The sequence below is a fragment of the Neophocaena asiaeorientalis genome, unplaced genomic scaffold, assembly GCF_003031525.2.
Source record: "Neophocaena asiaeorientalis asiaeorientalis breed wild unplaced genomic scaffold, Neophocaena_asiaeorientalis_V1.1 scaffold43, whole genome shotgun sequence".
Classification (NCBI taxonomy): domain Eukaryota; kingdom Metazoa; phylum Chordata; class Mammalia; order Artiodactyla; family Phocoenidae; genus Neophocaena; species Neophocaena asiaeorientalis.
The window spans coordinates 16,233,845-16,257,103 of NW_020173674.1; the positions used below are offsets into that span (position 1 = coordinate 16,233,845).

Genomic DNA, 23,259 nt, shown 5'->3' on the forward strand with positions numbered 1-23,259 from the left:
TGTAACATGCACTAGTCTTAAGCGTACAGCTCAATGAGTTTTTATGTATGTATATACCCCTGTAACCACCATTCATCTAAAGATACAAAACATTTGGAACATTTCTGGTGCCCCAAGAGGTTCCCCTGGGCAACCCAACCCCAACCCCAGAGGTAACCACTTGATGTGATGTTGTGACTATCACCATAGATCAGCTCTGCCTTGCCTGTTCTTGAACTCCATATAAATGGAATCAAACAGCATGTTCTCTTACGTGTATAATATGTACCCTTTTGTACCTGCTTTCACTCAACACAACATCTAATATTCAAGAAACCAGATGTTTTTTGTGTACTATTTGTTCATTCTTCTTAAAAAAAATTGATGTGTAATGTTTCATCATGTGAATACACCACAATTTATTCATCCATTCTCCTACTGATAGGGAGTTTTTGGATTGTTTGCAGTTTTGGGTTACTATAAATAAAGCTACTATGAACAGTCATGTAAATGTCTTTTGATAGACATATACACTCATTTTCCTTGGGTATACACTTAGTGGTGGTTCTTAAGGTAGGCATACATTTAGTTTTATGAGATACAACGAAACCATTTCCCATTGGACATACAGACTTGCACTCCTACCAACAACTGTGAGAATTCACTGACTTGTTATTGTCAGTTTTTTAAATTTAGCTGTTTTAGTGAGATGCTTAAGTGGCACCTCACTGTGATTTTAATGTGCATTTCCTTGATTAGTAATAATGTTGAATATTTTTTCATGTGCTTACTGGCCCTTTGGGTACCCTTATTGCTGAAGTGCTGTTGTTTTCCCCATTAAAAAAAAAATTGGGTTGCCTTTTTCTTATTGATTTGAAGGAGTTCTTTATATATATACTAGACATGAGACCTTTGCTGGAAATATTTATTGCAAATATCTTCTCCAAGTCTGTTGTCTGCCTTTTTATTCTCTTAATGGTATCTTCTTATAAACAGAAATTCTTAATTTTAATGAAGTTCAGTTATATATTTTTTTCTTTTATAGTTAGTGCTTTTTGAAATCTTTGCCAGCTATAAGGTAACAAAGACTTCCTCCTATATTTTTATCAAGAAGCTTTATTGTTTTATCTTTCACATTTTGGTACATGATCCACCTCAAATTAATCTTGTGTATGATATGGAGTAGGAGTCAGGGTTCATTTCTTTTTCCATAGGGGATATCCAAGTACTCCATTACTACCTACTGAAAAACCAAAAGCTCCCACACACACTGAACTAGTGTGCCTTTGTCATAAATCAGGTGACCATATATGCAGGGGCCTATTTTTAATTTCTCTATTGTGTTCCATTGATATATTTAAGTATCTTTGTGCCAGTACCATACTGATTTAATTACAGTTAAATCTTGAAATCTGGTAATATAAACCTTCCAACTCTGTTTTTTTCTTCCCCTCACACCCCAATTTTTGAGCTATTCTAGATCCATTTTTATGTAGATTTTTGACTCTCCTTATCAATTTACACACACATATACATGCAATTGCTGGGAGTTTGGGATCGAATTGAATCTATAAATCAATCTGAAGAGAACTTACATCTTAACAATATTGAATCTTTCAATCCATGGACATGATGTATATCACCATTTATTTAGGTTTTCTTTCTCTTAGCAATGTTTTGTAATCACGATAGAAATCTTGTGCATCTTCCTTTAGATTTACTTCTAGATATCTGATTTTTTGTATGCTATTGTAAATAGTCTTAAAATTCTATTTTCCAATTGTTTGTTGAAACTTTGTTTTTATACGCAGCCCAAAGTATTCAGTTTAGGTCATTTTAGCAGAAATATACCTATGCTTAGTATTTGCTGCATACAAACCATTTATTCTACAAACCATCTATTTACTTTATCATTAAAAATATTTTTAAAGATCTAAGAATGTTTTATTCTCAAATTGCACAGTATATCCCCGTGAAAAGCAATTATCCCCTATAATTTATCAGCTACTTGCTTTTGATTCAGGCTGTTAGGTCATCAGAAATATCTCACTATAACCAAACCAAGGTGTACAAAATATTCCAGATTAAAGAGGCCTAACCTAGGTAGTGCTCAGGTTACATTTAAAGCATTACTTAGTGGTTCACACTAAGATATACAATTAAATTCCATACATAGATTTCAAAAATGTCTTTATATTTTCCATAAGGAAACGAAGTATCATAATTATCCCTATGACTAGAATGATAGTTGTGCAAATATCTTGTATTGAGACGAACTGGTTAGCATTTTGGAAAAAAAGAATAATTTTCGTGAATTCATTCTGAAAATAATTACTGAGTGTTTACCATGTTTCAAATACTGGTTTTGACACTGGGGATAGAGCAGAAAATAAGAAAGATAAATCCTTGCCTTAGTGGATCTTATAGTCTCGTGTCACACAATTGTGAGTAAAATGTGATGGAGGACAGCAGGGAAGAGACATAAATAGTACTAAGCATAGGGAAGAGAGTGCCATTACAAACAGAGTAGTAAGGGAAAGACTCCCTGAGAAGTTAGTATTTGTAAAAGATTTTAAGGAGATGAGGAGCAAGCTATGAAGAATCTTAGTGGGATGAAGCATTCCAAGCAAAGAGAATAGAAAATGCAAAGGTCCTGAGGAGGGAGCACAGCTAGCATGTTCAAGGAACTGCAAGGCGGCAAGTGAGGCTAGAATAGAATGACCAAAGGAACGATCTCATGGAGATAAGGTGAGAAAAGTAACAAGGTCATGTAGGACCTTCTACATCATTATAAATTCTTGTTTCTTACTGTGAGTTACATGGAGAGTCACCGCAGAGATTTGAACAAATAACAACATCTGACATTAAAAAAAAAATTACTAACTTTGTTTCTTGTATTTTTTCAATGTAGAAGATAATTTTTCAACTCTGGCTATGGGATGGAGAGAATTTAGGTGAAAGGAGAGGGGAAGCGGCTCCCTTTAAGCAATACTCTACAGCTTCCTAAAGCTAAGGAACAGCATGTAAGTTTAGCATATGTTGAGCACTACTGAGATTCTATTTATTCATAATGCAATTTCTTTCTTTTTTTTTTTGGCTGCGCTGCGTGGCACGTGGGATCTTAGTTCCCTAACCAGGGATTGAACCCGTGCCCCTGCAATGGAAGTGTGGAGTCTTAACCACTGGACCAACAGGGAAGTCCCTGACAACATCTGACTTTTAATAAGAATTTCATTGACTGCTGTACTGTGAATAGAGTGTAGGGTGACAAAGGCAAAAGCCAAGAAGCTAGTTAGGAGGCTATTGAAATAATCTAGATAAAAGACAATGATGGTGCGGATAAGATAGCAGTGGAGATGATGGTAAATAGTGAAATGCTGGGTATATTTTAAAAACAGAATCAGCAAGATTACTTAACAGATTGAATCTGCCCTGAGAGAAGGAGACAGGTACGAAGGATGGCTCTAAGTTTTTGTCCTGAGATACTGGCTTTACTGTTTCCTGAAATGGGAAAGACTGAGAACAAATTAGAACAATGTTAAGGAGCTTAGTTTTGGCCTGTAGTTTTAGACCGTGTTTTAGACATTCAAGTGGAGGTGTCATGTTAGCTACTGGATAAAGGAGTCTGGAGTTCAGAGCAAAGGTGATAAGTGACTCAATAAGGAAAGTGTAGTCTTCTTGAGATATGGTCCTGGAACAATCAGATATCCGTTTGGATATGAACTTTGATGAATGAACTTTGATCCCTACCTCACATTGCAAAGAAAATTTAACTTGAAACGGATCATAGGCCTAAATGTGAAACCTGAAACTGTAAAACATCTAGAAGACAACATAGGAAAAGACCTTTGTATATCTGAGAGTCAACTATTTAAAGACAAACCAGAGAAAACAAAATAGAACTATTTTTTTTCAGACTTCTTATGAGGACACCTTAAATCTAACAATAGAAATCAAAAGGGAAAAGATGGAAAATTAAGGTAAGTTTTAAAAGCTAAGATAAAAAGGCAAAGAGAGAAAATATTTTTAACATATGATAGATGGAGTTAAAGACTTTATTGTATAAAGAGTTCATGTAAAATTAAAAAAAAAACAAATTCTAACAAAATGAGCAAAATGCCTACATAAACTTTTACTTTAAAAATACAATAAAATAGGGGACTTTCCTGGTGGCACAGTGGTTAAGAATCCACCTGCCAATGCAGGGGACATGGGTTTGAGCCCTGGACTGGGAAGATCCCACATGCCATGGAGCAACCAAGCCCGTGCGCCACAACTACTGAGCCTGCGCTCCAGAGCCTGCGAGCCAAAACTACTGAGCCCACACGCTGCAACTACTGAAGCCCATGTGCCTAGAGCCTGTGCTCCGCAACAAGAGAAGCCACTGCAGTGAGAAGCCCGCGCACAGCAACGAAGACCCAACGCAGCCAGAAACACAAACAAACAAACAATAAACAATAAAACAGGGACTTCCCTGGTGGTCCAGTGGTTAAGGCTTTGAGCTCCCAATGCAGAAAGCCCGGGTTCAATCCCTGGTCAGGGAACTAGATCCCACATGCCGCAACTAAGAGCCTGCATGCCGCAACTAAAGATCTCACATGCCCCACCTAAAAAGTAAAAAATAAAAAGATCCCGCATGCTGCAACTAAAAAAAAAATCCCACATGCTGCGAAGATCCTGTGTGCCGCAACTAAGACCTGGCGTAGCCAAATAAATAAATAAACATTTTTAAAAAATACAATATCCTTAAAATAAGATAAAGAAATTTATGTTACAACAGAGAAATGAAATTTTTTAAAGTAAACCTATTTTACAAATGTTAATACAGAAGCAGTGTGACTTGACTATAAAGGTGTGAACTCTAATGGTCACTCTCCCTGAGTTCAAATCCAAGCTCTATGACTTTCTGTAAATCCCTTTGGCATTCTTTTTCTATCAAATGGGTAAATCTTATCTCAGAGGGTTGTTTTGAGGATTAAATGAGTTATTACATGTAAAGTGCTTGGTATGATGCCTGGCTCTAGTAAACAATCAATAAAAGTTAGCAGATACTTCAACTGATTCTGGTGATAATACAAGCAAAATGAATATTTATAGATCTTGATTATGGCAATATATATTGGCCCAAATCTTTTTGTGGATTGTTTGGTATTTTGTATCAAAGCCATCAAAATATTCATTCTCTTACTGACTTAGTAATTTCACTGCTACTAGCAGTCTTTCCTAAGAAAATTATCTGGAAAACAGAAAAGGTCGCATCCAGAAAATCATTACTGATATTAGCAACCTAAACATCCAGCAACAGAGGAGTAAGTTCTAACATATCAATTCATCAAACCTTTATACAACCATTTAAATTGATGGCTATAAAAACTAGGTAGTAAAAATTTTTTTTAATGTAAGTTTTAAAGATCACCAGTACAGTAAAGTTGCAACACTATGAAATATTTACATAGAAGGAAAGCTTATAAGGAAATATTTCCAAATGTTGACAGCTGGGGGTAGGGTCTGATTAAGGTGTATTTTGGGGTATCTACCCTGATTCACTGATTTGTATTTTTATTCTTGTTGCAGTACTACAGTATTTAGCTAAAATTTTAGTATAATTTTCAAATATGAAAAGGCATGGCTTCCCCGGTGGCGCAGTGGTTGAGAGTCCGCCTGCCGATGCAGGGGACCTGGGTTCGTGCCCCGGTCCGGGAAGATCCCACATGCCACGGAGCAGCTAGGCCCGTGAGCCATGGCCATTGAGCCTGCGCATCTGGAGAGGCCACAACAGTGAGAGGCCCGTGTACCGCAAAAAAAAAAAAAGAAAAGGCAGCTAATCTCTAAAGGAGCTTTTTTTTTTTCTTTTCCAGAAGAAAACTGCCTAATTGCCTTGGCTGGTGGCAGAAAAAACTGAACCATGAGAAGTATCAAGGGAATACAGCTGTGCTGAACCTTCCATTTGGGTGTTCATTTTATCACATCTCATATAGACCATCTGTTCTACTATAGCCACACCTGGCACACAGTAAACATTTAATTAATATTTGATGTACTTCTCTAGCAACTTGGCCTGTTGTATAACAGTGATTATAAAGTTTTACTTAAAATCTAGTTGTGACTTGGTGTATTTCAAAGGAAACTCTTAACAGGCAACATTCTCTTCTAGTACTGAAAAAATCAGTTTTGGGACACCTCGAATAAACCTAGGCCATTCATGCACACTTCTAAAAGTTTCTTTGCATATAAAACTCAGAAACATTTAGATGCTAAGTATAAAAGCAATTTAACTGTACATTTATTATAACTGCATTCATCAAACCTAAGATGTCATCAATTATAACATGCATCCTTATTTCAGAGATGTTAAAATATGAAAAAAAAAAGTAAGTGGTACTTTAGAAACAATGAAATAAAGTATTTAACTACAAAGCAGTGACACAACTCCATGGATTGCATGTGGGAGGTTCAGGGCATGAATATCAACCTACTTATCTAATCAAAACAACCTTTAAACTGTGCTCTGGCTTGGTTGGTATAAAGGTATCTATAAATTAAAGCTATAAAACAGTATAACATTATGCAATGTGCATGCTGTAATGAGCAGGATAAAGTGAGAAGCAGATGTTTCAGACATAAAGATGTGGCAGTATATTTTTAGCAGCTATGTCATTCTTATGTAAATGTAAGTTTCTAAAAAAATAACTGTATAATTTATAAACTTCATTCATTTAAAATAGATGAACACATCAAAAATAAAACAAAGCCCTCTTACAATATGCAAATTCTACTAAAAAATAAAACGAGTTTTTTTATGCCCTCTCTATAAAAACACATATTATACTCTGAATTTGAGTTATCACTACTTAGTATATATTGCTACAAAGAAACATAAAACCTCACCTCAGAGCTATTGATGGCCAAAGCTTGAAGCAGCAGTTTAGTGGCATCAAGATGAAGGCCATAGTGAATCAAAAGGTTGGCCAAGTTCACAAGAGGAACATCCTGGTATTGAAGCGGAGCCAAATTCAAAGCCCTCTGAAGACAAGCAATAGCAAAGGTGCTATTTCCTACTGCTCTCCAGTAGAGTCCAGCTTCATTGAGTATCAGCCAGACAGGAGCATTTGGCTGAAAAACCCCAAATACTTCAGTTAATACAAGAATACAGCACTCATTCTAAAAAGGATTTTTTAATACATGCATTTTAACTTTTAATTACAATTACTAAGCATTTAAATTTCAGATATCTGAAGTAGGCAACTTACCTTGTTAATAGCATGAAATAAGAAAGACCCAATTTCTTCTTCTGGGATAGTATAGTTATTAATACGGGAAAGCAAAATCTGAAAACATCAAAAGGAAGATTGAATCAATTGAAAATAACAGGGAAGACATTTGAAAAGAATTTCTATAGACAACAGTCTTGAGCTCCTCAGGAACAGCTAACTTGAAGAGATATTTATAATTATATACATAACGTGCAGTCATTGACATTACAACAGGTGTGTTACCCTGCTCATGTATGCCTTAGTTTCCTTTAATTAAAGAAAGTTAAAAGACACATACACCACATACATATTAAAGTGATCTATCATTCCCCCATTCAAGTCAACCTAAGTGTCCAGAACCAAATGAGAAATTATTCAGAGAGCAAAGCATGCAACACCTGATGCAATGAAAATCTGCTACCATTCCTAACTGGAAAAGCACCAGATCCTCAATTAATCTACTTTATATTCTTGCAGCATTTATATAACTGTGAGCAACTCTAAGTTAGGGATCATGGTCTATTTTTCTTTGTATTCCTAGCACTCCAAACTGTGCCTGGAACATAATGTTTTTTGCCTCAATAAATGCTGAATGTAAGTAGTAACTGCTCATAGTTTTAAAATTAAGTTAAAAAAAGGTCATGGTGATGGTCTGTTTTCTCTGTAAAAAGTAAATTTTTTCATTTGTACCTATAGAATGGTAACTAATATAGGATTTATATTCAGTAATAAAACATTCCTAGTTATACATAGCTAATAGGAACTAAAGAAAACAGCGTAACAAAACATATTTATAATGTTTGCAAAGTAGTTATCGAATTCATACAAATTCCTAAGGACCTCATATGAGCACAAAGCAGGGTTGATAAGGCCAAGGAAAGAGAATCTTCAAGCTTTCAATTTATACAAACTTCTGGAAGCTTGGAGAATGTAAAGCTAAACTGCAGTGGTCAGAATGGCCTCCCCTAGGTAAACAGAGTTCTGTGTTACTCATCTTTGCAGCCCTCTTAGAGGAACACTGCTTGGGTGGTCTATGTATACAGCAACCCAGGGGAACACTTTACTGGCATTCCTTCAATAGCATGACTGACTTCTTAATTATTTCACCAAATCTTTAACTCCATCTTTCAGTTTTATAAACTTAAAGCTCAACAACTGCCTTCTATCAAATTTTTGCTCCACCTATGAGGCTTGTGAAGTCAACCAGAATGGACGGCAATAAACACCAGCCTAAGTGAGCCTTACTTTTCGTGCATGGTCATCTGGCATTTTGGCTTTCAGATCCATGCGGACCTCTAATTCTTTGACTAAGTAGGACAGAGTCTGGCTTTTTCTGATGTCAGTTATGGAACAGTCAGGGGTTTGGGCCTCTTCTTCTGAAGCATAATCATCACTGTTGAGTTCGTGGATCCTGGCACAAGAAAAAGGAACAAAATTCATATTTTCAAAGTTTGGGTGACTTCAAAATAAAGACTTAACCTTTCAAGTCCAAGGCTGGTGCTCTCAAAGAACCGCCAGATGATAATCATGCAGAATCAAGTGCTTTGCCAAATCCATCAGCACTTGCCTGAGTCCTTTGTTTTCCGGAGGCAGAAAATACGTTGGCAATTCCCCGCCAACAGGGACTCTAGGATAGCTTTCTGCACAATCTGCTCTTTTAGGCCACAGAATATGCTGTTTGTCCTAATAAAAAAGAAAGTTTCTCATAAATTTCTTCAGATTCAATGCTTCAATATGCTAAATGAACTTTTAAAAGAACATAAATATACTAGGATAACCGAAAAACAGTTTAGTATTATAAGATATAGATCTTGTGATAGACTCTATAATGTTCCTTCTACTGCAGATTATTAGTCTAAGTCAGTAATTCTACCTGCTTTACCACAGGCTCATTCAGGGTTGGGCCGGCCTAACTCAGCCGAGCCACTAAGACACAAGGAGAGGTCTGCCTGGGGCTTCCAAGAAAGAAAAGCCAGTCTTAGTCTCTTATGCCCCATAGGAGCAAAAACCATGTTGCTCCAGCTACTGCTGGCTGTCGTCTCAGTACCATGAGGAAGACAGGCTTTAGGATGGAACCAATACAGTGGATGGCAAATTAAAGAAAAGGAAAGAAATGGGTCACTGGGCCACTGAATCAACCAAAGCCAAAGTTTGCTCTATCTTTGGATTTCCCATAATATGAGGTGAATTTTCTTTCGTTTAAGTCAATTTGAGGTGGAGTTTGTGACTTTTACCTGGAAGCATACATGCACTTAAAAAATTGGCACAGAAAACTATTTTTCCCTTAACTAAGACTTTTCTTTGCCAATGCTGAAGTTTAACAATTATTATTTTATTTGTAAAATTTCATCTTTCTAAATATAAATAACACGTACCAGAGGTTTACTAAACTTATAGCCTGAAGCTTTCAAACTTGGGAATTTATATTAGACATAATTAAATAATAAGTCGCCGTATTAATTTTGTTAGAATAAAAACACAATTAAATTCTGAAAATTTAATGTTGAATAAAAAATACATGGTTTCTGTCTTCATATGTTGGTATCCCCATTGGCTAACACACAATTATTTCTTAGGTAGGTTAGAAATACATATTTATTTACTTGTTTATTATCTGTATCTTCTGCTAGAATGTGAGCTCCAGCAGAGCAAGGAACTTGTGTACTATATTCATAGTATCAGCCTGGTATACAGTTGGAAGCTCAATAAAAGAATGCTGATTAAATAAGTGAAGTACATACAAGCACACACTTAGGTCAAGTTTAGAAACTTGTGAGGGTTGGTGATTATACTCAGAGCTTTGAACGGAAATCAGGGTGTCCATCTGCCCCACCTGACTGCCAAGAACTCAAGACAGACCCTGTCTTACCACCTAACAGAATGCCTTCCATTTAATATAAGCTTAACAAATGCTTGCTGAACTAAGCTGAACAGTGACTGGGGCCATATTAATCAGTGGGGTTGAGGGCCACTGCTTTAAGAAATCTTGTCTGTTAGAGAAAACTCCTTAATCATCCTCTACTAACTTACCCTATATGCATCAGAGTCCCTGCCCCAGATCCAGAGAACAGAATGGGCTATGGGAGAAGACTTGACCAAATCACTGATATCACTCTGATTTGCTTGAACATCGAAGTTCACAGACATCATACTGGAGGTTGATGAATCCTCACCAAACTAGAGAATGAAAAGAAAAGTTCAATCAAATTGAAAGCAGAAAAGGAGTTGTAAATAAGATTTAACTCAACCCAAAAATGTTAATGGATACTCAAAATTAGAAGAAAATCACAAAGTAGGTCAGTTAAAAGGCAATCAGATCTTTAATTTTCAGAACTATGCCCCAACAGTATTCTCTCACAGATAATGCATAGCTAGCAACTTTCAATCAACTATGTCATTGATGTGTGAGAAAACCAGTGTGGGTTGTTTTCCTGTCCCACTACTTCCTTTCTATGATTTAGTCTCTTATAGGTTTAGTGATTAGCTGATTTAGATGTTTGATTCATTATTCCTCTCCCTTACCTAGACTAAAATGATCACTATTCTATAAAATTAGTGTGCTTAAGGGTTCTTAAGAGTTTAATATAGCTATCATTTAGGCATTAAAAACCACTGGACAGTCAATTTCAAATATGTATAGCCTTCAATGGTGAAAAATTAAAACAATTTCCTCTAAGATCAGGAACAAGACAAGGTTGCCCACTCTCACCACTCTTATTCAACATAGTTTTGGAAGTTTTAGCCACAGCAATCAGAGGAGAAAAAGAAATAAAAGGAATACAAATTGGAAAAGAAGTAAAACTGTCACTGTTTGCAGATGACATGATACTATACATACAGAATCCTAAAGATGCTACCAGAAAACTACTAGAGCTAATCAATGAATTTGGTAAAGTAGCAGAATACAAAATTAATTCACAGAAATCTCTTGCATTCCTATACACTAACAATGAAAAATCTGAAAGAGAAATTAAGGAGACACTCTCATTTACCATTACAACAAAAAAGAATAAAATACCTAGGAAAAAATCTACCTAAGGAGACAAAAGACCTGTATGCAGAAAACTATAAGACACTGATGAAAGAAATTAAAGACAATACAAACAGATGAAGAGGTATACCATGTTCTTGGATTGGAAGAATCAACACTGTGAAAATGACTATACTACCCAAAGCAATCTACAGATTCAATGCAATACCTATCCAACTACCAATGGCATTTTTCACAGAATTAGAACAGAAAATTTTACAATTTGTATGGAAACACAAAAGACCCAGAATAGCCAAAGAAATCTTAAGAAAGAAAAACGGAGCTGGAGGAATCAGGCTCCCTGACTAGACTATAATACAAAGCTACAGTAATCAAGATAGTATGGTACTGGCCCCAAAACAGAACTATAGGTCATGGAACAGGATAGAAAGCCCAGAGATAAACCACACACATATCGTCACCTTATCTTTGATAAAGGAGGCAAGAATATACGATGGAGAAAAGACAGCCTCTTCAGTAAATGGTGCTGGAAAAACTGGACAGCTACATGTAAAAGAATGAAATTAGAACACTTCCTAACACATACACAAAAATAAACTCAATATGGATTAAAGACCTAAATGTAAGGCCAGACACTATAAAACTCTTAGAGGAAAACATAGGTGGAACACTCTGTGACATAAATCCCAGCAAGATCCTTTTTGACCCACCTCCTAGAGAAACGGAAATAAAAATGAAAATAAACAAATGGGACCTAATGGAACTTAAAAAGTTTTTGCACAGCAAAGGAAACCATAAACAAAATGAAAAGGCAACCCTCAGAATGGGAGAAAATATTTGCAAATGACAAAGGATTAATCTCCGAAATATATAAGCAGCACATGCAGCTCAATATCAAAAAAACAAACAGCCCAATCCAAAAATGGGTGGAAGACCTAAATAGACATTTCTCCAAAGAAGACATACAGATTGCCAACAAACACGTGAAAGGATGCTCCACATCACTAATCATTACAGCAATGCAAATCAAAACCACAATGAGGTATCACTTCACACTAGTCAGAATGGCCATCATCAAAAATCTACAAACAATAAATGCTGGTCGCAAGAGGGAAAACATATGGGAACATATGTATATGTATAGCTGATTCACTTTGTTATAAAGCAGAAACTAACACACCATTGTAAAGCAATTATACCCCAATAAAGATGTTTTAAAAAAATAAATAATAATAATAATAAAAAAAGAATAAAAACAGAATAAAAAAGAGCAAAGAAAAAAAAAATGCTGGAGAGGGTATGGAGAAAAGGGAACCCTCTTGCACTGTTGGTGGGAATGTAAATTGGTACAGCCACTATGGAGAACAGTATGGAGGTTCCTTAGAAAACTACAAATAGAACTACCATATGACCCAGCAATCCCACTACTGGGCATATACCCTGAGAAAACCAAAATTCAAAAAGAACTATCTATAATAGCCAGGACATGGAAGCAACCTAAGTGTCCATCAACAGATGAACGGATAAAGAAGATGTGGCTCATATATTCAATGGAATATTACTCAGTCATAAAAAGAAATGAAATTGATTTATTTGTAGTGAGGTAAATGGATTTAGAGTCTGCCATACAGAGTGAAGTAAGTCAGAAAGATAAAAACAAATACTGTATGCTAACACATATATATGGAATCAAAAAAAAAAAGGTTCTGATGAACCTAGGGGCAGGACAGGAATAAAGACGTAAACAAAGAGAATGGACTTGAGGACACAGGGTGGGGGGAAGGGTAAGCTGGAACAAAGTGAGAGAGTGGCATGGACATATATACACTACCAAATGTAAAATAGATAGCTAGTGGGAAGCAGCTGCATTGCACAGGAAGATCAGCTCAGTGCTTTGTGACCACCTGCGGGGGGGATAGGCAGGGTGGGAGGGAGATGTAAGAGGGAGGGGATATGGGGACATATGTATACATATAGCTGATTCACTTTGTTATACAGCAGAAACACAACATTGTAAAGTAATTATACTCCAATAAAGATGTTAAAAAAAATATATGTATAGCCTACCTCCAAACCAAGGTACAACAATATTTGATATTCTCACAAGATACCATATAGTTCCTGTGTATTTCTGAAACCTTGTTAGATAAGAGAATGGGACTAGGATGGGATGGAGTAGGAAAGAGATGAGAAAAAGCAATGCATATGATGAATTTGTAGCTCTATGCCTTTAATAACAGGAACAGATTCTTTCACTATATAGCGGTGATGAAATTTATGGATATATAATGTTGGAAGCTACACTCGCACATGGCAGTCTTCCAAATGGTCTGTCTTGAGACCATTATGATATCTAAAATTTACACTGGGTTTCAGTATATTTCATTTCTAAATATTCCCTTTTTCCCCTTAAAATGCTTGGATTTAAGACAGGGAGCTAGAGTCCCAGAGAGTGTAAGTCTGTTCTTCCTTTACTACTCTTGAAAACCAAACATGGGATATTGCTAGGAGCTGGCTCACAAAAATCATAGGAAGCTTTTGGTCTCTAGTATTACTTCTCCTCCTAAATGGCCTCTTAATTTTTATTTCTTACTCTTTCCCAATGTAGTCTGGGTTTTTCTAAATTAAACAGTTCTAATTTTCCATGGTTTGTCTTCCTACAGAAGTTTTCCTGATCTCTTATTTTAACTGCTTATTGCTAGAAATTTCTGTATCTATGATTAAGGAACATGATGGGTTTTCTATGGGACAGGATAAATGTTATTTTATTTCCAGTATCCTTTTGGATGAAATACTGTGTTTGATTGTGTTTACTGTCTGTATCAGCATCAGTTACATGCTATCTGGTATCATTATATTTATGTATTATTTCTTCCCAACTAGATAGGCTAGGATTTTATGTATGTGTATGACTGTGTGTATATGTGTATGTACCTGTGTGGACATATACAGAGACAGAAAGAAAGAAAAAACATGCACACAGCAATGTGGTTAATAAACGTTTTTTTGTAGATGATCATTTTGATGACGTTTTTGGTTGAAGCAACATAACTGGACTGATGACTTCAGGAAAGAGCATGGCTACTCTTTCCCAAATTTTAAATTATAGGTCTTACTAAAGTAAGTTAAAAGGGGAGGTAAAGGCTTTAATTCTAGCTCTCTTGGTAAAGAAGAAAAGAATTAAACACATATGAAAAGAAAATACAGCCAGTACTTTGGGAAACAAAAATGTCATTCATGGAGTAACTGAGTACTCTCTATAAAATCTGACTTCATAAACATAACAGATACTCAACACCTTAAATGACGGTCACACATTTTAGAGATCAATTATATAAGGAATTAAGGGGGGGGAAGTGATATTACTCTTAGATATGTGCAAGTTTATAAGAACTAGAAGAGACTAAGAAAAAGACCTGAACATAGTCCACATTTTCAAAGATATCACCACGATGGTAGCGCACAGGTTGGTCCCACTGGCAATGTAAACTATGTTGCTGGTTGACCAGACGGCATATCTGATGATTTCCTGGAGTAAGAAAGGAAATTTAAATTGATGAAAAAGATCAGCAATGCCAACATGATTTTCTTAGTCTAAGTCATGTACTATCAACCCTGTACTCTTCAGAGCCTGGCAGACTACTTACAGAGGGGATACTTATCCAGGGGAAATCTCATTAACGGTTAATTAAATTAAATCATTCTAAAGAAGCCTGTTTCTCCACCTATAAAACAAATGGGCTCCATTAAATAATCACTGAGGTTCCTGCTGGCAATTGCATTCTATGATTGTAAAATCTATTGATTAAATTGTTTTAAGACTTTGCCCATCTCTCTGGAGAGAATTTGCTTTATATACTTCATGACTCTTTTTCAAATATATAAATATATATATATAAGCGCTCTGGTTGCACTTCAGTACAGATTGAGCAACAAATAATCCCAAGGACTGAACATACTCTTTACACTCAAAATAGCAAAGAAGGGCTTCCCTGGTGGCGCAGTGGTTGAGAGTCCACCTGCCGATGCAAGGGATATGGGTTCGTGCCCCAGTCCGGGAAGATCCCACATGCCGCGGAGCGGCTAGGCCCGTGACCCATGGCCACTGAGCCTGCGCGTCTGGAGCCTGTGCTCCGCAACGGGAGAGGCCACAAGAGTGAGAGGTCCGCGTACCGCAAAAAAAAAAAGCAAAGAAAACTTGTCAGGTGGATTGTAAAATGGACTGTAAACGTTCACAGCTAAGGGTCAAAGATCAAGAGGCTGTACAGACCAATATATTTACCAAGGGAGAAGGATGTAATATAAGGGATGCTATTCATTTATCCTTTGGTGTCAAGTTGTCATATCTGCTCCCACAGGGTTTAATCAGAAATGAAACATTCTGGATACAATCAAATCACTGATATCCTGTCAACCCAAGTTCCTTTAGACCAGTGGTTCTACTTTGGGGTCACAGACTGTAAAAGATTTAATAAGAGCTACATACCATTTTACCAGGGGAAAAAAATGTGCATATACACAATACTGTGTATAATTTTGGGGAGGATTTCAGAACCCCCGAAGTATTCCATTGATTACTTTCCTATCTGAGACAAAGTCTAGTCTAAAATCTTACTTCTAAAATAAAACATTTGTTTTTAATGGGGCAAAATAAAAGAGGAGAACATTTAGCCTTATTGCCACTGTTGGCTGAAAAGTGTGGATGTTTTGATTCTAGGGTGTGTCTAGCTTGCGTTAAATTGGTGTAGGGCCATGTTACAGTGTGTTTTCAGACTAGCAACAACAGGCATCAAATAGGAGCTTGTTAGAATAACAGAATCTCAGGCCCCAACCCAGACCTACTGAATCAGAATCTCCATTTTTTTTTTTTTTTTTTTTTGCGGTACGTGGGCCTCTCACTGCTGTGGCCTCTCCCGTTGCAGAGCACAGGCTCCGGACGCGCAGGCTCAGCGGCCATGGCTCACGGGCCCAGCCGCTCCGCGGCATGTGGGATCCTCCCAGACCGGGGCACGAACCCGCGTCCCCTGCATTGGCAGGCGGACTCTCAACCACTGTGCCACCAGGGAAGCCCCAGAATCTCCATTTTAACAAGAGATTGATATGCATACCAAAGTTAGAGAAGCATCAATGTAGGCCATAGAGGACAAACAAACTGTTAAGACTCTTAGGATACAAAAGATTTGGTTTTTACTTTAAAATTTGGTTTTTAGTTTAAAATTTTGGGATTTTTTTTTTTATTAAAAAAAAGTTAGAAGGATCAAACCAGCTCCTCAGGCCTGCTGGTATACCCGTAGTAACGATTTCATTTTAAGACTGAGAGAAGTCATAAGCACAATTTTATACTGCTTTATGGCTACATGGAAGTTATGAAAGTAAAGCACACTGGAAGTGAATTTCCTAACCTGTCTTCAATTACTTGGAATCAGTACTTACCTAATTGTGCCTCTTTTGCCATCTGTGTCTCATGGATGATATTTCTTAAGATTTGCTCTTCCTGAATCAGCTTATGTTTTTCTAGGATCTCCTGCTGTCTCAGGTAGTGGTCATGTTGCTTTTGATATTCTTTCAACTCATTCAGTGTTCGCTGGAGGGATCTTAACATTTTTTAATAACAGGAAAAGGTTACAGAGCTTTAAAATTATGGATTTTTAAACCCACTTAAATATATAGATTTTCTGGTTCTCAGCAAAAATTGCTAGATTTTGACTTTTAACATACAATCATTGTATCACAAGTTCAAGAACAATGGGGCTAAATAAATACTATTGTTTTATTAAAATTTGGGGGAAAAAAGATGGATGTGAAATTCTTCCCATAAACACAACAATTAATGACATTAAAAAGTGTATTAGACTCTTCAGGTGCCAGAAAAGATACATAGCAATAAATACTACTATAAAGCTTTATACATTTAACAAGTCTATTTCCCTCCACAAAGATTGTCAGTTCCATGGACATTCAAAGCCTTTCTAGAATCTTCCTTTTCACCTTTTCCTTTGATTCTACCTAAAGACAAGGTTAAGAGAAGAGGCCACGATGCCTTGCTCTTGCACTGTAGCTTCTTGGTTTACAGATTTTGGGAAAAAAACCCACAGAAACTGCTTATAAAGGAATATTCCCTACCACCTGGTATCAATAAATCAGCTGCTTGATTATATTTAGTCACAAAAATCTTATTGCCTATTATACTGTTAACATATGGAGGTTTAATAGCTGCATAGATTGTATAAGAAGAGCATAATATTGGAAGAAACTCAGCCAGGGCAAGTTCTGATCAGGTATAACAAAGCCAGGCATAAACAAGCTGTCACTCTTTCCTTTTTACTACATTAGGCTTTTAAACAGATTGGAAAATAGGCAAAAGTTTAATGAAATCCAAATCCTCACTTAATTCTATAATAATCAAAGTACACTCAAAACATTAAGGCTAATTCTGTAAGAGATGAACAATTCACTTCTGAGTTATGTCAAGTTCCTTTACTGGCCCTATTATTTACAGAATTAAATACAGGCTATTTTTTAAGTATACTACAAGGATCAAGTACAACAGAATTCCATTACTGTACAACTTACACAAATCTGATTAAAATGTGGGCCAAATAATCTCTCTCAACATCACTTAACCAACATAACAATAGCCCAACCTTAGAAGTCAAAGAAGAGAAAGCTCAAATGTAGCATGAGCAAGTGATTTTACTGACAGTGTATTCTATGGAAATAAAAATGTAATCAACAGAATTACTGAGCATCTGGCAGCACCCCCTCCTCCATCTGACTTCATACAAGTAACTGATTATCAATATTGTTAAGATTTAGATGACGGCATTTACTGTAAATATTCTCTAGTTCCTGGAATCCTTTATACAACCACTGACTTGTGCTAAACCTCCTGATTGGAGAAAAAGGACAGGACTAGCATTAGTGAAAAGGTGTTTTTCTTAATTCTAATGAACAAATTAACACTGATATCACCCTACACAAGTCTAACCTAAGGTTCTACAGTGTTGGTGCTTCAGTAATTTTTTCTCCTAGTTACCTATGTTGAGCTTCCAGTTTCTGCTCGAGTTTTTGCTGACACAGGACAGCATGCTTCCTCTTTATAGCTTGCTCAAACCCAGGTTTAGCCTGTAAAGCATGGTCATAACAGAGCACTGAGTGGTTATACTCCCCAAGCATCTGAAGAGACAAAAACAAACACACACACATACACAAACAAAGGGGGGGAAATGGTTAGCCTGGTTGTATCCGTCCAAATCCCCTTATGATTTAGGAGATCACACTAAATCTCATACAGTGAATATTATTTCGATCAGTAGTCAAATCTCCATAACATGAAGCAATGCTATACAGGACGGTTCAACTGGAAGTACTGCTATTTTAAGAAGAGTATGCTAAAGGAAAATAATATTCGTATCAATTTGATTATTTTCTTTTTTGTGAAGAGGCTAAAACACTTATGATTCATTATTGCTATGAAGTTTTTTTCCCTTAATTTCTTCCTTTCTATCCCCTTGTTTGGACCAAAAGAAGGGAAAAGGGTATTTTTTATTGGAAGAAAAGAAAGAAAGAAAGAAAACAGCAACTGGATTGGTTCATGTAAAAAAAAGTTGTATTTACTGCATATATATTTCCTAAAGTGTAATAGCTAGTGAAGAAGTCACTGTCGTCCAGAGCTGCGTGGACCACGACAGCAGCATCAGCAGAGAAGTGTGCTCTGTGCAGAACATTCGCCAAGTTGACCAGGGCAATGTCTTTATTGTGCCTAAAAGAGAAGGGAAGATGTAATTAGATGTCAGGAAAGAAGCATGTGCTCCACAATTGCCTATAACTACCTGACAAGGGCAAATTACATTCAAAGTTATTGAGCTTAGGAAAATAACTTTGAGTTTACTTACAGATGGGGAAAACAATTTAAGAAAATCCTAATGTTTAATTGTACATAATTGACGGTGCTTACTCAATCTGATAACTATAAATTTTGCCACAAAAATAAGGTCTGGCAGAGAGTTTATGCTTTTAAAATGTATTTAGGGCTTATATTTGCTTTAAGAATAATTTAATTTCTGATAGTTCCTCCAACCAATTTCCCTAGTTTCAAGTCTCAAGTGAATCAGAGGGCATCTACATTATATATTTTTCCTTAACAGAAATCAGAAGTATGTTATGCCATCATCACTTTGAACTCTTCGACATCTAACATTTTTGTGATGGGACTAATTGCAACAGGGAGGGAGGAGAATGCAAGTACAACACAATGCTTCCTCTTCTTGTTTTTTATGTATTTTAACAGTCCTGAGTTACATGGAAAATCAGGAGGTCCAGAAGAGGAGGAATCCTACCTGGATGAGAAGTGAAGGGCTCGCATGGCACATTCCACTACTTGATACGGCTCATTCTTTATTCTCCAGTAAAATGAAGCCATGTTATATAGTACCCACGAGGAAGAGTTCTAGAAATTAAACAAATAAAATGACAACCAAATATAACTCAAGATAGTTTCTTCAATTCAGAATGTTCAAAATGAGCACCTTTACACTCTGTCTGGTCTGAAACTGATGAAGAAAATCAAGACTTATTACAGTAGCGACAAAGCAGAGGACAAAGTACAAATAAACTATCCCTGTCAAGACAGCATTCTGATCATTAGTTGATCAGGTGTATTAAGGTGTGATCTAAACAGAGGGACTGTCCAACCCCAGGCTATCTTCCAAAGGGGAAGTAAAGCCAAAAAATCCCACCAAGTGGTCACAACTTGGGCCCTGTTTCAGGACTTTAGAAGTCAGGATCTAACCTACTTAGAAATGCTAGTTGTTCTAACATGAAATTCCTGAAATTAACATATTGCAAAGTTTCCTATTTATTTAACATCTGAATGAAGGTATGTATGTAAACAAATGAAAGGCTTATGCTTTTGTGAAAGGTAAACTTTTGTCATTTCCTCGTGTGTGTTCAGAAACTAATTCAGACCTTTACACTGCTAAAAGGTAAGTCTTTAGTATGTAGTAATAAGTGCATTATTTAGTCAAATTAAACAGAAGTTCAGATAGGTTTTCTTCTTTTGTGGCTTGGATTTTTTGTCCCCTAACATATACTAAATTTCAACCACATAGAGGTCATAAGACTAAACTGAATCATGTCAAAAACTCAATGTAAGTTTAAACCCAAGAAAGAAATATCAAATTCAGCATGGAAAAAAAGTCATAAAGTTTAAGATAAAATGGGAAAAACATATGACAGCCAACACTTAATGTGTAGCTACCTCATAAAAAATCTAAACAGAGAAACCAAAAGAACAAGGGCCAAAAACATGGACAATTCAAAAATATGAAACAATGACTACTTAGCAGGCGAAAAGATATAAAACTTAACAACAACAACAAAGGAAATAAAGCGCTACAAGTTTTCCTTTTAAAAATTGGCAAAGGTTAGAAAGAATGCCAGTATTCACTATTGGCTACAGTGTATACTAACTTCCGATACTAAGTGTAGAAATATTAGGTTAGTACAGCATCGCTGGGGGACAATTTGACAATATGTATTTGAAAAGCCTTAAAAATGTGATTATCCTTTCATCCAAAAATTTCACTAAAAAAAATTATCCTATGAGACTAAAGTTTTAACTATATAGATATGTAAAAATAAAACTCCAAAAATATATAAAACAGCAATTATCTCTGACTTTTTAAATTATAATTTTTAATTTCCTTTTACATTTTTATATAGTCTTTTTTTTTTTTTTACAAGGACCAATTATTTTATTTTAAAAAGTTATCTTTAAGACTAAAACTAGTATGGGATTCCCTGGTGGTGCAGCGGATAAGACACTGAGGTCCCAATGCAGGGGGTCTGGGTTCGATCCCTGGTCAGGGAACTAGATCCCACATGCATGCCGTAACTAAGACTTTGTATGCCACAATTAAGAAGCCCTGGAGTCACAACTAAGGAGCCCTGGGGCCGCAACTAAGGAGCCCACCTGCTGCAACTAAGACCTGGCACAACCAAATAAATAAATATTAAGAAAAAAGATTAAAACTAGTATAATTCTTTACTAATCATCCTTAAGTATTCTATCTTCAAGGAAAAAATATGATTCTTGAGTGCTGCAAAGAAAGATTTTAGCACTAAGTGTAGCTGGTTACGGAATACTGTATTCTTTCACACTTGACTTATGATTTAGGCTTCAGTCGCCTTTTTAGTAGCCTTTTGAGAAAGTTTTCCTTTAAATCAACAAATGATTTTTAATCTCTTATTTTTAAACCTTATATTGTGAATTGGGACAAAAAGATCAATTAAAAATTCTACATGATCCACCTGCCAATGCAGGGGGCACGGGTTCGACCCGTGGTCTGGGAAGATCCCACATGCTTCAGAGCAACTAAGCCCATGTGCCACAACAACTGAGCATGCACTCTAGAGCCTGCAAGCTACAACTACTGAAGCCTGCGTGCCTAGAGCCTGTGTTCCACAACAAAGAGAAGCCACTGCAATAAGAAGCCCAGGCGCTGCACTGAAGAGTAGCTCCCACTCGCCGCAACTAGAGAAAGCGCACACGCAGCAACGAAGACCCAACACAGCCAAAATAAATAAATAAATAAGTAATTTTATTTTTAAAAATACATATATAAAAATTAAAAATTCTACATGAACTACTAAAAGCATCATCATAAGCAGAATACTCTACTTATCATAGTATATTCAAAGAGAAAAATAAATCTTTAAATAAAAATCTATAAGATTTCTTGCCCCTGGACAAGGGATCAAACCTGTGTCCCCTGCCTTGGAAGGTGGATTCTTAAGTACTGCACCACCAGGGAAGTCCCTAGATTAATTTAAAGAGAGGGCAGACAGCAGAAGCAAGAAGAACTACAATTCTGTAGCCTGTGGAAGGAAAACCACATTCACAGAAGGATAGACAGAATGAAAAGACAGAGGACTTTGTACCATATGAAGGAACAAGATAAAACCATAGAAAAAAAACTAAATGAAGTGGAGATAGGCAACCTTCCAGAAAAAGAATTCAGAATAATGATAGTGAAAATGATCGAGGATCTCTAAAAAGAATGGAGGCAAAGATCGAGAAGATGCAAGAAATTTTTAACGAAGACTACAAGAATTAAAGAAGAAACACCTAGAAGAATTAAAGAACAAACAAACAGAAATGAACAATACAATAACTGAAATGAAAAATACACTAGAAGATATCAATAGCAGAATAACTGAGGCAGAAGAACGGAGGAGTGACCTGGAAGACAGAATGGTGGAATTCACTGCTGCGGAACAGAATAAAGAAAAAAGAATGAAAAGAAATGAAGAGAGCCTAAGAGATCTTGGGGACAACATTAAACGCAACAACTCGCATTATAGGGGTCTCAGAAGGAGAAGAGAGAAAGAACCGAGAAAATATCTGAAGAGATTATAGTTGAAAACTTCCCTAACATGGAAAAAGAAATAGACACCCAAGTCCAGGAAGCACAGAGAGCCCCAGACAGGTTAAACCCAAGGAAAAACACACCGGGACACACGGTAATCAAACTAACAAAATTTAAAGACAAAGAAAAATTATTGAAAGCCACAAGGGAGAAATGACAAATAACATACAAAGGAACTCCTGTAAGGTTAACAGCTGATTTCTCAGGAGAAACTCTACAAGCCAGAAGGGAGTGCCATTACTTATTTAAAGTGATGAAAGGGAAGAACCTAAAACCAAGGTTACTCTCGCCAGCAAGGATCTCATTCAGATTCAACGGAGAAATGAAAAGCTCTACAGACAAGGAGAAGCTACGAGAATTCAACACCAACAAACCAGCTCAACAACAAACACTAAAGGAACTTCTCTAAGTGGGAAACACAAGAGAAGAAAAGGACATACAAAAACAAACCCATAACAATTAAGAAAATGGTAACAGGAACAATCATATTGATAATTACCTTAAACGTGAATGGATTAAATGCTCCAATCAAAAGACACAGGCTCGCTTAACGGATACAAAAACAAGACCCATATATATGCTGTCTACAAGAGACCCATGTCAGACC

The 23,259-nt window shown here is 36.4% G+C and overlaps 1 protein-coding gene across 3 annotated transcripts in view; it reads right to left on the reverse strand.

The window, feature by feature from the left end:
• The window catches only part of TTC17 (tetratricopeptide repeat domain 17), a 146,664-nt gene that overhangs the window by 82,531 nt on the left and 40,874 nt on the right, over nt 1-23,259 (reverse strand). For 2 of the 3 annotated variants that reach the window (XM_024749052.1, XM_024749050.1), the window contains exons 6-15: nt 19,563-19,672; nt 18,841-18,985; nt 18,260-18,399; nt 16,657-16,817; nt 14,640-14,752; nt 10,263-10,409; nt 8,800-8,915; nt 8,478-8,643; nt 7,230-7,307; nt 6,868-7,092 (exon numbers count right to left, since the gene is read on the reverse strand). In XM_024749052.1, the coding sequence (XP_024604820.1) occupies nt 6,868-7,092; nt 7,230-7,307; nt 8,478-8,643; nt 8,800-8,915; nt 10,263-10,409; nt 14,640-14,752; nt 16,657-16,817; nt 18,260-18,399; nt 18,841-18,985; nt 19,563-19,672 (1,401 nt within the window). The remainder of the gene's footprint in view (nt 1-6,867; nt 7,093-7,229; nt 7,308-8,477; nt 8,644-8,799; nt 8,916-10,262; nt 10,410-14,639; nt 14,753-16,656; nt 16,818-18,259; nt 18,400-18,840; nt 18,986-19,562; nt 19,673-23,259) is intronic. The other variant, XM_024749051.1, reaches the window with a different exon arrangement.